The sequence below is a fragment of the Watersipora subatra genome, chromosome 9 (genome assembly GCF_963576615.1).
Source record: "Watersipora subatra chromosome 9, tzWatSuba1.1, whole genome shotgun sequence".
Classification (NCBI taxonomy): domain Eukaryota; kingdom Metazoa; phylum Bryozoa; class Gymnolaemata; order Cheilostomatida; family Watersiporidae; genus Watersipora; species Watersipora subatra.
The window spans coordinates 34667841-34683477 of NC_088716.1; the positions used below are offsets into that span (position 1 = coordinate 34667841).

The window sequence follows — 15637 nt, forward strand, 5'->3', positions numbered from 1 at the left end:
TATAAAATATTGTTTGTTTAAAATTTCTGGTGAGCAAGAAAATGATTGGACAAATTGTTATGAGCAAGGAAGTGATTGGTCCGATTGTTATGAGCAAGGAAATGATTGGCTAGATTATTATGAGCTGACTTGTCTATTGTTTGGCAACACACAATTTCATCATCATTGATTATAACTTTGAAAAACTGTATTTGAACATTGCATTTTACATTTTGAGTAGAATACAGCCATAAAAACTATCTTGTTGGCTTTTTAAAAAATTTAAAAAAAAACTTTTATGGCTCCATTTGAACTACCTGCTAGTAAATAATATTATTTAAAAAATTGTGATTATGTAACAAAAAGAGAAGAGACTCCATCAATTGTATTTAATATGTACGTGGTTATATATTCTGATCAGCAAAATATCTTTCCTGTTGTTTCGTCATGAAATTTTTCTATGTTGGTATATTATTATAGAATCATTTTTAGACACAAAAGATCATATAGTCAAGATTTAACAATGATAGTTTGTTTCTGAACTTTTCAACTCGTATATACTAAAACACAATATTATTAACTGAAGGTAGGGACAACTTCTAAGACTTACAACTTGAAATTAACAGCCTTATCACTAATATTACTCATATCCGCTTGCCGCTAAACTCAGACATGTCCAGGCAAGATCACAGAGCCAATATCTGTGCAACAATGTTTCCTGAAGCAAACCAAAGACCTATTAACTATACTATAGTTTATATACCTGTAAAGAGAGTATAGTTAATAGGTCTATGGAGCAAACACTGGGATTGCTCAGACATAATCATATCCAATAAACCAAACTACATCTGTCTGTAACTGTTGGAGCGAATCTAACTCATTAAAGAGAAAGTATTTCAAGATATAATCTTCCGGTTGATGGAAGAGGCCTTGATGAGTGCTCAGTAACCAGCTAAAACATCCCAAATATATTTCAACTGACAACCTACTTTTAAATATGTCCACAACCCATGGGAATTCTGTTTTGCTGTTTTTTAGTTCCTCTGTCATCTCTTTTGAGATCCACGTATACGGGGCTTTTGGCCCGGTGTTGTTTCCAAATACTCCACAGACTAAAATATAACAGTTCCATTTAGTATTTATTCTACCATCCATTAAAATTAGAATAATCTAGAAGTAGTTTATAGTGCGCTTGTACGGCTACTGAAGTACGGCTACTAAAGTACGGCTACTAAAGTATGGCTACTAAAGTACGGCTACTAAAGTACGGCTACTAAAGTACGGCTACTAAAGTACGGCTACTAAAGTACGGCTACTAAAGTACGGCTACTAAAGTACGACTATTGAAGTACGACTACTGAAGTAGGACTACCGAAGTAGAACTACCGAAGTAGGACTACCGAAGTAGGACTACCGAAGTAGGACTACCGAAGTAGGACTACCGAAGTAGGACTACCGAAGTAGGACTACCGAAGTAGGACTACCGAAGTAGGACTACCGAAGTAGGACTACCGAAGTAGGACTACCGAAGTAGGACTACCGAAGTAGGACTACCGAAGTAGGACTACCGAAGTAGGACTACCGAAGTAGGACTACCGAAGTAGAACTACCGAAGTAGGACTACTGAAGTAGGGCTACTGAACAATGATATGTATTTATTAATATGATCTTATTGATCTAGATTTTTGTCAGAATGGTGTGGATGGGTAAGCTGGAGACTGTTGGTAAGAATAGTGTGGGTGGGTAGGTTGGGGACTGTTGGTCAGAATGGTGTGGATAGGTAGGTTGGAGACTGTTGGTCAGAATGGTGTGGTTGGGCAGGTTAGGGACTGTTGGTCAGAATGGCATGGATGGGTAGGTTGGAGACTGTTGATCAGAATGGTGTGGATGGGTAGGTTAGGGACTGTTGGTCAGAATGGTGTGGATGGGTAGGTTGGAGACTGTTGGTCAGAATGGTGTGGTTGGGAACTGTTGGTCAGAATGGTGTGGTTGGAGACTGTTGGTCAGAATGGTGTGGATGGGTAGGTTATGGACTGTTGGTTGTAAGGTCAACAGTTCAAACTCCCCGTTCATGGCTATTTCTTATGGCAGTTGTAGTACATTAATGTACTACAACTAAATGCATGTTTACAAGTAGTGCTCAATCACAGACATTCTGACCGCCTGTATGCAATGTATAAATAATATATAAAGACGGAAAAGCTTCAAATTCAATCCAACTATAGGAGCTGAGACTATGAAAGGCAAGAGTAAGCAACTCACAGTCATAATCGCATGTCATAGACAGAGATCCTTCACTGCATCCGTGGCTGTAAAAGTGTTACACCTGTTAAGACTACATGAATACCTCTATTATTATTTACAGCTATATTAGTAAGGCATGCTAATGCTCTGCCTAACAACTGAATAAAGGAGAAGTATTAGCAACCATACAAAAATATTATAGAGCTAAGAGCATGAAAAACAAAGACATTCAATGGTTGTTCCTCACATTATAGTCATTAGATAAGCTTATAATCAAGACACTTACTCCTTCTAAGGTCTTTATCGTAGAGAATGGTTTTAGGCTCGAGAATACTTAAAACATGACACATCTACCCAAATGTTTATTGCTGTTTAATTCAAGCCTATTGCTAGTTCAAATGAAAAATGAACAAAGCATTTAAGAAAATTTGAATTTTCATATATATTGACCTTATGACTTTATGACCTGAAAATGTGGAAATAGTTGTTTTGTTGATTAAGCAAGAAAGTGAGATTGATGTAGTGTATTGTTTATACCAAACATGTATACACAAACAGAATTATAAAATTATTCTTCGAGGTTTGCAGCAGCAAATTAGTTTTTTTCAATTAAAAACAAAAAGTTGTATTTGTAAAAACAGCATGTTTGAAATCAAGAAAAATTATCTCACAAATTTTCTTCTATGCGTTATTTGCTCTTGTCGGATTGTTGATTTTACAATCTAGTAATAATGCATTACTTATTTGTAAATTACAAATAAGTAATGCATTAGTACTAGTAGGCTGACAGTCCTGTGCGGCATGAGAGATCATCATGTGTATAAATGTCTGTATAATTATTCTTAAATATAGTCCAGAAAGTAGTGTAGAAAGTAGAATTTCAGATTTAGATTTTTGATTTTTCTAATGCTCTTAGCGCAATTTTGGACATACAAATGAGCAGACATGGCTGTTATTATAGTAAGGATTAATGTTTAAAGATTTGAATTATAGAGCATTATAGAACATGATATAACATGATATAACAAGATATAACAGAATAGAACAGAATATAACATGATATAACGTAATATAACATGATATAACAGAATATAGCATGATAGAACATGGTATAACATAATATAACATGATAGAACATGATAGAATATGATATAACATGATATAACATGATAGAACATAATATAAAATGATATAACATGATAGAACATGACATACCAGAATATACCAGAATATAACATGATAGAACATGATATAACATGATATAACAGAATATAACATGATAGAACATGATATAAAATAATATAACATGATAGAACATGATAGAATATGATATAACATGATATAACATGATATAACAGACTATAACAGAATATAACATGATATAACATGATAGAACATGATGAAACATGATACAACACGATACAACATGATAGAACATGATAGAACATGATAGAACATGATAGAACATGATAGGACATGATATCACATGGTATAACATGATATAACATGATAGAACATGATAGAACATAATATAAAATGATATAACATGATAGAACATGACATAACAGAATATAACAGAATATAACATGATATAACAGAATATAACATGATAGTGTTGCATTATTAAGAGTTGTGTACCCCTATGCTTATATTGTTGTTAACCACACCCACTGTTCTGGAAGATTCTAATGACTCATGTTCTATTGCAGGGGTGTCAAACTCACTTGTAAAAGGGGCCAAAATTCAAAACATACTTTGGGTCGCGGGCCGAACAGGATAAAAATTTATTTAACACAATAAAACTAAATGTTTTTGGAACATAAATACGAATAAAAACAGACAAGGAACATTATTCTGAAACAAACTTAAAACGTAAAGGTTGACTTGCAACAAAATTTATATTACAGTTATTTGGTATCTTAAGATTCACCTTGTCTTACTCTGCCATTTTGCAGGTTCAAAATATGTGGAAATGTGATCGCAAGCTCTTAAAAATTCAAATATGAACAGCTAAAAAAGTGGTTGTAGGCTGGAATCCCATATTTTGAGAACGTATTCAACTCGACAGGATTATTGTTTTGACACATAAGGTTATCACTTGAAATCAAATGCCAATTAAAGGCTCAATATAAAACATTTCGTAGCACTAGTTTATGACAAACACTTCGGGCTCTACCAGAAAGCCCCTATCAAATATAGATGCTCACTACTTGAAAGTTTCGTTTCAGCTCGATCTAATCATCTAATCATAATTTGATCATGTGAACCAAATTTCCGCTATATAGTGCAAACAATTTTTGCAGCATTTGTCGACTATCACAGGTGACCAACAGGCTCCTCATGTTTATCAGAAGATGATATGCACCCCCTTGAGCTAAGGTTAAAAAATTAAACTGATTTTTAGGCTAGGTTTTGAGATATCTGTGCTCAAAGTGACAGCATTACAATGATAATGAAATAGACGCGTAAGGTCAATAAACATGGTTTCACTGAATACGTGAAGTATATTTGTAAAAATATTTTGACAAATGAGGTTGCATGAAAGTGTAAACAGAAGCACATTGTGTTCAACTACATCACATTTGAGCCGTTTTGAGAGGGATTCCAACCTATGGCCGTTTTCATGATGGCTGCAATCAGCTGTTCGCTTTTGAGCTTTTAAAAGCTTTTGAGAGCTTGTAATCACATTTTCACAGAGTTTGGACCTACGACACAGCAAACTGAGACAAGGTGAATCTTTTGATACCAAATAACTGTAATGTTAATTTTGTTGCTAGTCAACCTTTAAACTACTTCGCCTATAAGTGATATTCTACAGCGACAAAAACCGTGTCCATGGCCGTTGGGCAAGTAAATTTTCGAATAAATTATGTTGAGGTCGAGTTATCTGAAGCTATTTATCATTGCGTTAGAACTGACCAAACAAATCCGTTCGAGTTAACCTTGTGTTTGAAATGAAATGTTACATTTTATCCAAGGGCGAGTTATCCGAGTTGGACTGTACTTAGCCGTGAAAAATTCCCAAAAAGGTGGGGCGGCTCAGCCGCCCTAGGGAATACGGGCCTGTTGATAGTCCAAGAAACAAATGGCAGCAAGCGATCAAATTGCATTATCGACCTTGCTCACACCATTCTACCTGCGGTTCACAATTACAAACTAGTCGCAAATTGAAATTTTTTTATCGTTGAACTGAACCTGAGGAATCTAATTATGTTTGTTCCACTGCATTTATTTTTACATCACTATATTTTCGCAGTCATCAGAGCTGCGAAATTAAGTTGCTGCGAAACTTTACACTCATGCTACTCAGGAAACTAAATACTAGCAAAACATAAGTGCCCTAGGGTAGATTAGTGAGCTTTTCCACTTCATCGATGAAGTGGAGCGATGAGCTCAGAGCAAAGAAGCGAGAGTGATGAAGTGAGCAACGAACTAATTATGCTAATTGCAAGTGAATGCGCTTAGACTGCAATTCTTAGTACTTAGTCTCCGAAAACCATTGAAAAGTTGGGACGGCTGAGCCGCCCAGCCGCTCCAGGGAATATGGGCCTGTCAGCGCTTCATATCAATGGGCCATGGATAGCAATAATGTAAAATGATTTTGCGGGCCAGATAAGATTACAAGGCGGGCCGGATGTGGCCCGCGGGCCGTGAGTTTGACACATGTGTTCTATTGTGTGTGACTTATAAAAAACACCTATTAATTGTTGAGCATTCAGACAAGCTGTGCTCTTTATCTAATTGTAATGATGTAACATGGTGGCAGTGGTAAATGTGTGGATAGCAAGATTATATTTGGAACTTTCAGTATAACAGTGACATATTAATCATTATGGAGGGAATTTCGCCTCCTCAGCAGCTGGATTTAAGGTGTGAGGACATGTCTGGTGAATGGCGTCGTTGGCAGAGGGCTTTCAGTGACTACCTCTTGGCAATTGACCTGACTAGAACTACTAAGGCAGCTGAAAAGAGAAAGCTGGCCTTATTCAGGCATACAGGGGGTAACGATGTAAGAGAAGTCTATTCGCAGATGGAGTTCAAATCACAATCTGATGATGATGGCAATACTGAAGAGCTAGAGGAGGGAGCTGCTGGGAGGAAGTTGGATGATGTTATCAAAAGATTTCACGAATATTGCAATCTCAGGTCAGGTGTTGTAGTGAGTAGATTTAAGTTTCACAATAGTAGTCAAGGTGGTGACACTGTGGATGTATTTTTGATGAAACTGAGACAGTTGGCTGAGGGTTGTCAATTTGGTGATCAGAGAGATTCCTTGATTTGAGACAAACTGCTTTTTGGCTTGGATGATACAAAAGAGAGAGACAAGCTTATGAGAGAATCAGATGAAAAGTTGTCTCGTGACTATGTGATCAAGTCATTGAGAATTGCTGAAAAGTCAGGAAAACTGAAGCACCAAAAAGCTGAGGAAAAATCTGAAGATGTCAATGCAGTATCTCAGTTTAGAAGAGAGAAACCTGTCAAATCAGCAAAACATGGATTTTCCAAGCAGAAATGTGAGAATTGTGGGAAGAATCACAATAAGGGTCAGAGATGTCCTGCATATGGTACGCAGTGTAAACGTTGCCAAAAATTTAATCACTGGGCAGTTATGTGTAGACAAGATACTCATATAAATGAAACAGAAGATTATGATGTTACAGAAGAAGTTTATCTGGGTGAAATAAACACCATAAATGCTATTAACTCCTCTATGACTGACTCCTGGTATGCAGATTTACGAGTACACACAAATGCTGTGAAAAGCCAGCGAGTCAGATTTAAACTGGATACACGAGCTGCTTTGAGTGTATGTGGACCAAATCAGTTAACTGGTGATGTTTTGCCTTCTGACAAAAAGTTATATGGACCCGGACACACACCACTAAACTGTATTGGGATAATCAGTGTAAGATGACTGCCAAGAGTGAGATTACTGAGGAATATATCTACCTAGTTCCAAACCAGAAAATGCCATTACTTAGTAGAAGAGCTTGTGATGAGTTGAAGCTAATCAAGGCTGATGAAGATCAATGCCACATTGGAAGTGTCAATATCAATGCTAAGTTGTTTTCAGGACTTGGAAAAGTTGGCAGGGAATATTCTATCAGGTTGAAAGAGAAAGAGGTACCTTATGCTATACATGTTCCAAGACCGATATTTCCTCTGAGAGACAAAGCAGATAGAGCGCTTAATAAGATGGTAGCAGATAGAGTCATCAAGAAGGTTGGACCTAATGAACCTACATCATGGTGTGCTCCAATGGTGGTGGTTCCGAAAGCTAATAAGGAGGAAGTAAGAATTGTATCTGACTTCACAGAGCTTAACAGGTTTATCCAATGAGAAATTCATCCTATGGCATCAGTGGATGCGAGTTTAGCTATGTTAGATGGAGGAACAGTGTTTTCTAAAATAGATGCCAATAGTGGTTTTTGGCAGATTCCACTTGGCTTAGACTCCAGTTATCTGACCACTTTCCTCACTCATAAAGGATGGTTTAGATATCTTCGACTTCCACAAGGCCTATCCAGTATCCCAGAAATCTTCTCTGCTGAGATGAACAGAATCCTTGAAGATTGTAAAGGTGTTGTCATACACATGGATGATTTGCTTGTATTTGGGAAAAATTAACAGCAACATGATGAACGACTACAGGCAGTTCTGGACAAGATTGCTGACGCTGGTATGACCTTAAACAATCTGATTGACATCAACATGGACATGGACATCTGATTGACATCATCAATCATGGACATTTGATTGATGAGCAGGGAATTCATGCAGGACCAAGGCTGCAATGAATATCGGATTTCCCCCGACCTGTTGATGTTCATGGTATTAGAAGTTTTCTGGGCATGGTAAGCCAATATGCTAAATTTTCATCTGAGCTTGTCAACATTACAGAGCTGTTGAGAGCGATAATCAAGGGGTCATGGCAGTGGTTAGAGCCTCAGGAGTCAGCATTCCAAAAGCTGAAAAATGTTTTTGCTAATGCACCTGTTCTCGCTATATATGATGTAAAGAAAGAAACTGTAATAACCTCAGATGCAAACAAAGTGGGTCTTGGTGCTACACTCACACAAGTTCAAGATGATGGAAGTCGGAGGCTGGTTGCTGCTGCAAGTCATTCTCTGACAGAGACAGAACAGAGATATGCAACTATAGAGAAAGAGGGCTTAGGAGTCTGCTGGGCTAGGGAGAAGTTTGCTCCCTATTTCCTAGGTATGAAAAATGTTACAATAGAGACTGATCATCAACCTTTGGTATCACTATTTGGAGATATGTTCCTTGATAGATTGCCACCTAGACTTCAGGGATTTAAGCTTCGTCTACAGAGATTTCAGTACACAATGAAACACATCAAGGGAGCTATGAATATTACGGCAGATGCACTCTCTCGATATACCTCTGCAGAACCAAATGGTTCTGGTGTAGCACGAGTGGATGAAATGAAGCATTATGTTGATTTACAGTGAAACTCGGCTAACTCGACCTTCACGGGACCGAGAGAAAGTGTTCAAGTTACCAGAGTGTTCAAGTTATGAGAACACTGTCACAAGTGCATGTATTATTGCATTTATCAGTACATATACAAACTATATATAAATCAAAAGCATTGATTGCTTGTTGCAAGTTAAGGGACCTCTCATGTAATGTTTTAACAATTTTTATCAGAAAGTATAAATATTTTCCATTATTATTTGAGATTCGTTTGTTTGTTTTAGGTGATGTGACTGCCAGGACGTTCTCAAATTACAATAGGCAAAACCTGATCGTGGTTGAAACTCTCAGAAAAAAACCTATTTTTCTTTTGAGCGTTTTAACAAAAACCAGTTTTGCCAATTTTTCTTAAAGTTTATCTGATGCTTACTTCGCTTCTCCTTGCTTGCGGAGGGCTATCCCCAAGCGGATGTTAGGTAAAATTTGATTTTTTGCAAACCTTTAGAAAGGTTGTTAACAAATATATTTTGCTGATGGTGGTAATAATGACGCCTAAAAACTACTAAAAGTTGTTGTTTATTTCTATGGCTTGGAATAAAGTGATATTCTTACACAATAACAACCGTCTCGGTAGCCGCTGGGCAAAAAAACTGTTCGAGTTAACGAAGTTAAGGTCGAGTTATCTAAAGCCATTTATCATTGCGTGGGAACAGACCAAACAAATCCGTTCGAGTTACCCATGTGTTCGAGATATCCGAAGGCGAGTTATCCGAGTTTCACTGTAGTTGTACATGTATCTCCTAATGGCTCAGATTCCAATTTAGAGCAATTGAAAGTTGATCAGAGAGATGACACAACTATTTCCCAGGTGATCAGATTTGTTGAAGGAGAGTGGCCTGTCTACTTGTCTTCAGAAGACACACTTCTAAAACCCTACTTTGACAGAAAATTTCTTTTGTCAATGAGTAAAGGGTTTCTGATGCTTGGTACCCGATTGGTCATCCCTGTAAGCCAAAAAAACAAGTGTTGAAGGACCTTCATAAGGGACATCTCTGAGTCACCAAATGTCAATCAAGAGCTAAGAACAGCCTGTGGTGGCCAGGAATGCCCAAAGACATTGAACAGATGATAGGAGACTGTAATGACTGTAGAGTAAGTTCCAACAAACAATGGGAACCTCTCAGGCCAACCTCTACTTCAGATAGACCTTGGCAAATGCTTGGCACCGATCTTTTACACTTCAAGGGTCCGACTTACCTTTTAGTCATTGATTATTACTCTCGCTATCCAGAATTAGCTCTTTTAGGTGCATGAGAATTCTCATCAAGAAAGTTATTATGCATCTGAAGTCTATGTTCTCTCGCCATGAAATTCCAGAGACAGTAATGTCTGATAATGGTCCGCAGTATTCTAGTAAAGAATTTGCAGACTTCACCATCCAGTATGGATTCCGTCACATTACAAGCAGTCCAGAATATCATAAAGGAAATGGAGCTGCAGAGAGAGGAGTGCAAACCATCAAGAAAATGCTGGTTAAAGAAGAGGACCCATATCTAGCACTGCTGGCTTACCGTTCTTCACCACAGTTTGGCCTGCGCTCCCCTGCAGAGCTGTTGATAGGAAGGAAACTTAGAACCACTGTGGTAACTCATCCAGATGATTTGCTGCCCAAACAACCAGATCATGCCCGATTCATAGCATCAAATGAACAATATAAGTCAAGGATGAAGCAGAACCATGATAGTAACTGTAAAGTAATACCTCTACCACCTGTTCACTCTGGAGACGATGTGTGGGTCAGAGATAAACAAAGAAATGGAAAGGTGATCGCTGCATCTGACAATAGTACATGGAAAGTTATAGTTGAGACAGAAGCTGGTAGATTGCTCAGAAACGTCACATGTCGTCAGTATGGAGCCAAATGCACCCCTACGCAGATCTCAGAGAATCAAAAGTCTCCAATAAAGTTTGAGGCAACTGGTCATGAATAACAAAGACAATCATTGATGGTATTCAATTTGTTTGTATTCTATGACAAACAAACAGTTCTTACATAATTATCATTCAGTTTATTATATTTTATTTTTGTTGTAAGTACAATCATTATACTCTTGTTTAGAGCTTGAAGGGGAATGTTGTATTGTTAAGAGTTGTCTACCCCTATGCTTATATTGTTGTTAACCACACCCACTGTTCTGGAAGATTCTAATGACTCATTTTCTATTGTCTGTGACTTATAAAAGACACTTATTAATTGTTGAGCATTTAGACAAGCTGTGTTCTTTATCTAATTGTAATAATCTAACAGATAGAACATGATACAACAGAATATGACATGATATAACATGATATAACAGAGTATAACATGATATAACATAATATAACATGATAGAACATGATATAACAGAATATAACATGATATAACACAATATAACATGATATGACAGAATATAACATGATAGAACATAATAGAACATGATAGAACATGAAAGTGTGAAACTGAAAAAATGCAGTCAAGTCAGCGAGCAAGTATAAGAAAAAGAAAGCGTGGTTCATGGTGTTCATTTTGAAGTACTATTTATGTCTATATAATTATGGTCAATGTTTATACATTATCAATGTCTATGTGTTATTAAGGTATATGAATTATCAAGGTCTATGTACTATCAAGGGCTATGTATTAATTAAATAATTATTAAATATATTATTTTAGCTGAGTCTAAGATGTTTCGTTGAATAACTATTACACTGTATAATTTTTGAAAACTGTGTATACCAAATAATTATTACAATTTCTTTCTTTTCAGAAGCTGCAAAGGGTAAGAAAAACTGTTGCTTACCCGAGTTTCATGTTGCGGACGACCTCATCTTCTTCAAAACTAATCTCATCGGTTGGCTCATAACTCGGGCTCAAGGATGCGCATAATTGAGGTATTTCATCATATTCATAGCCCGCAGAAGGATTTATGTATTGAAGTGATCTAGAAGACACACAATGAGAACCTTTAAGAACAACATCATCTCGGAACTGTAAATGAATATCACATCATCTCTGAACCGTAAATACATGCCAATTATAATTATGTAATTAGCTAGAAGGTAAACTTACCTCCTTGTTAGATAAAGCCTCAACTTTAGTTGGTTAGCTATACTGACTTGTACATTGAGGAGTTGTCTCACTATCTATCAGATCTAAATAGCTATCTTAGTTATTCCCATAAACATATAAACCTAGATTGGCCAATAATAGCTATTCTCATCGGCTGCCTGGTCAGACTTAAATAGCATGACGTAACGTCATTGTACTGTACCTCATGCTTGACTGCACTGTTGTTAACAATGGAGCTAATCAAGAGAAGGCGACAAAATCACATTTATTTTCACATAAAAACCTTCTTGGATACATAATCCAGTAAACTAAAGCAATTATGTGATAATATCTGATAATCACTAAAGATTAAAATTAAAAAAGCCATGAATTGTTGCACACAAATCATGAGCCATCAGGGCTTTATTTGCCACCCTCTCTTATCCCCATTCTCTCTTTTCCCCTTCTCCAAAGAAAAAGTGAGAAGGGGAAAAGAGAGAAGGGGGAAAGGAGAGGGGGGGGGGCAAGTAGCCCACCCACTCAAAGAGCCAGACCCTGGCTAGGTAAATAGACTAATATCTTGCTGAACTAAACATGACTAAATATGATGAGTATGCAAGTATGTCTTAAGTCAAAAATGAGACAGAATAATTATTTTACAGCCGGCTATGTAGCTGGCTAGGTTACCAAAGCTGAAGTGTAATAATTGTTTCACTAGCATCGTGGATGTTACCAACTATGATGTAAACCAAGCAGCGAATTCCCTGATCACAGTTAAGAATCGTGGTGGCTTGACTTTGTCTTCGCCTGTGGTGATTGAGGTTTGCAACCACAGTGAGAAAGCGACGAGAGTGTTGCTTAGTAGTGCTGGATTAGTGAAAAACTTTCCCAGGCTAGCACTAATTGCCACCATGGAGAAGTTGCTGAGATTCAACATCATGCAATTGTTCAAGTGTAATCATCAAGCTAGTAGCCTAGCTCGTGAGATAGCAAAGAGATATTTTGTTTAGGGCGCATTATGAAGCTAAGAATAGAGCTGTCACGGGTAGCTTGTCTGGTCTTGACCCACCGGGTCAGAGGTGCCCGGGTCGGGCCACCCGACCCTCGGGTCTTTCTATACAAAGACACAGGTAGGTTTATGGCTAAACAACAGCGGTTATATATGGCTTTTTAAGTGCGATTGAAATTGAGTCGCATATAGTCCTAGAGCGGAAGGACCAGGCGAAATAAAACAAGGTGAGTCAAGACTATATTTTTACGTTTGCGACAATAGTCTTTGGACTATAGGTTTCACAACGTTTTTCGGCAAGAAATAATCAACATGTCGGTGGTCCGTGAGTTCATGAAGAAGGCAGTCACGAAAGGAAAATACAAAGTTATTTGTACAATATGCAAAAGCAAGTTAAAGGTTGACTTGCAACAAAATGCACATTACAGGTATCTGGTATCATAAGATTCACCATGTCTTACTGTGTTGTGTTGTAGGTGTGAAATATGTGGAAAGGTGATTACAAGCTCTTAAAAGCTCAAAAAAGAAGTTTTAGGGAGGTGATGGATTTTTGCTTTCCACTATGCTGGGTTATCTATTTCTTATATTTGTAAAGTATTTCTTAACTAATCTCTTGTTGATTATAGTAGCAGTTGAAAATAAAATCTGTAATAAAAACACTAGCCAAATCATGCCATTAATCTATCACCTATTGAATAACATTGATCCACCAATGTCTAGCCGTAAACTGTAGATTGCATCTATAAACCAAGCCACAAAATATAATGATTGGTGTGATAATGGTTTCTTTTATCTTAGTTTATTGATGTAACATCCTTAGGCTGTAATAGAACTATCTCTTAACCTTAAATGAATAAAAAATCGCGTGTGCTGACCCGGTCCGACCCGATCTTGGCCCTCATTGCTGACCCTGAGTCTGGTCCGACCTTGCAGTCCTTGGTCTCGTTCCAGCTCTAGCTAAGAAAGCCATTGATTCCATTTCCTTGATCAGATCAAAACTTCACAGGCTCATCATATTTAGTCATATCTAGTCAGTTCAGCATGATATTAGTCTATTCACCTAGCCAGGGTCTGGCGCCTCGGGTGGGTGGGCTATTTGCCCCCCTCTCCTTTCCCCCTTCTCTCTTTTCCCCTTCTCACTTCTTCTTTGGAGAAGGGGAAAAGAGAGAATGGGGATAGGAGAGGGTAACAAATAAAGCCGTGATGGCTCATGATTTGTGTGAAACATTTCATAGCTTTTATACTTTTAATCTATGGTGGTTATCAGATATTATCACAGAATTGCTTTAGTTTACTGGATTATGTATCCAAGAAGGTTTTTATGTGAAAATAAATGTGATTTTGTCACCTTCTCCTGATTAGCTCCATTGTTAACAACAGTGCAGTCAAGCATGAGGTACAATACAATGACATTACGTCATGCTATTTATTTAAGTCTGGCAGGCTTTTTCCCTATTGGCCAATCTAGGTTTATGTAATGTATCTATGGTTATTCCTTAGGAAGGAATAACTAAGACAGCTCTAGATCTGCATCTCCATAATATCGGGATAATGGCTACTTGAAACTTGAAGTAATTTCTTTTAAACTATTTGTTAAGAATGTATTCATTGTTTGACATTGAAAAGAAATAGAAAATTCTTTCAAAGTTTTACAATAAAATTTTAACAAACTAATACAAACAGTGATATAACTTTTGATCGCATTGCAACGTTTTCTACCTCTATGACAATATTTGGTGAAGCTAAAGCTACAGATATCTATTATACATATAAATCTCATTGTTTGTCTGTCTGTCTGTACATCTGTCTGTCCAGCTATAGCGATAAAATGTTAAGAGTGAAAAACCTGCTATGAACTGGAATTAAGCTCACAACTTTTAGTTTCAGATATAATAGACTGTTGAACAATGGATCTTGAAACCTAAAAGTCAAAAGTTGCAGTGACATAGACAAAATACATTTTTAGTCCTGCCAATGTCTTTCTGAACAAAAAAATTTACAAGGGCTAAGAAATATTTTTAAAAGATTCGTATGAAAGGCTAAATTCGGTTGTGAGCGTAAATAAGTGTGTTTTATTTTCTTTTTTTCAATCTGTTAGTTTTAATTCATTAGCCAGCTGCACACTGCGCTGTCATGCCTGCAGCATAACACAACAAATATAGCATAAGTTTCAAAAAGACTTCATAAAGGATTTTGTTTGTTCTATAAGATTTATTAAATAATTACAAAAACAAATATATCAAGTATGTATTATGGACTGGAATAGCTGAACAGCAAACTTCTAAACTATGTGCTGGTTACTATTGTTTAACATTAATATTCAAATCTCTGTTATTTTAAAACAGTCTAAAGTAACAGAAGTATAAATTAGCTAATTTGAAAACTTAAAAAAGTTTATAAACAACTAAATGCAACGAATCAACAATTCTTGAATTTATTTATTTTTATGAAACAGCAATAGCCTGTAGAGGCTGTACTTACTTGAAGCCCATGTCCAGGCATATCAGTTCTGCTACTTCACTGTCAATAGATGCCTTCACCGGATAGAGATCCCCATGTTTCATTACGCTTACAATTTCCGTATCCTGGTCTATACTAACTGAAACCAGCAAAGACATACTCTAGTTATAACTATAATAAAGACATACTCTAGTTATAACTATAATAAATACATACTCTAGTTATAACTATAATAAAGACATACTCTAGTTATAACTATAATAAAGACATATTCTAGTTATAACTATAATAAATAATACTTATTCTTTTCATAATAGGTGTAACTCGAATATTTCTCAGAAATTTAACTTGGAGTAAATCTTTATAAAATTCTTTAAACCGAACTTCTAGTTTACTGAGCAGCATTTTTGACAGGCTCA

At 36.7% G+C, this 15637-nt stretch overlaps 1 protein-coding gene and 1 pseudogene across 1 annotated transcript in view; one reads left to right on the plus strand and one right to left on the minus strand.

Moving 5' to 3' along the window:
• Positions 1–15637, minus strand: part of LOC137405467 (uncharacterized) — a 73335-nt gene that overhangs the window by 46041 nt on the left and 11657 nt on the right. The window contains exons 6-9 of the mRNA XM_068091737.1: positions 15240–15357; positions 11502–11642; positions 2242–2288; positions 969–1091 (exon numbers count right to left, since the gene is read on the minus strand). Of these exons, the coding sequence (XP_067947838.1) occupies positions 969–1091; positions 2242–2288; positions 11502–11642; positions 15240–15357 (429 nt within the window). The remainder of the gene's footprint in view (positions 1–968; positions 1092–2241; positions 2289–11501; positions 11643–15239; positions 15358–15637) is intronic.
• Positions 6056–7563, plus strand: LOC137404090 (uncharacterized; annotated as a pseudogene).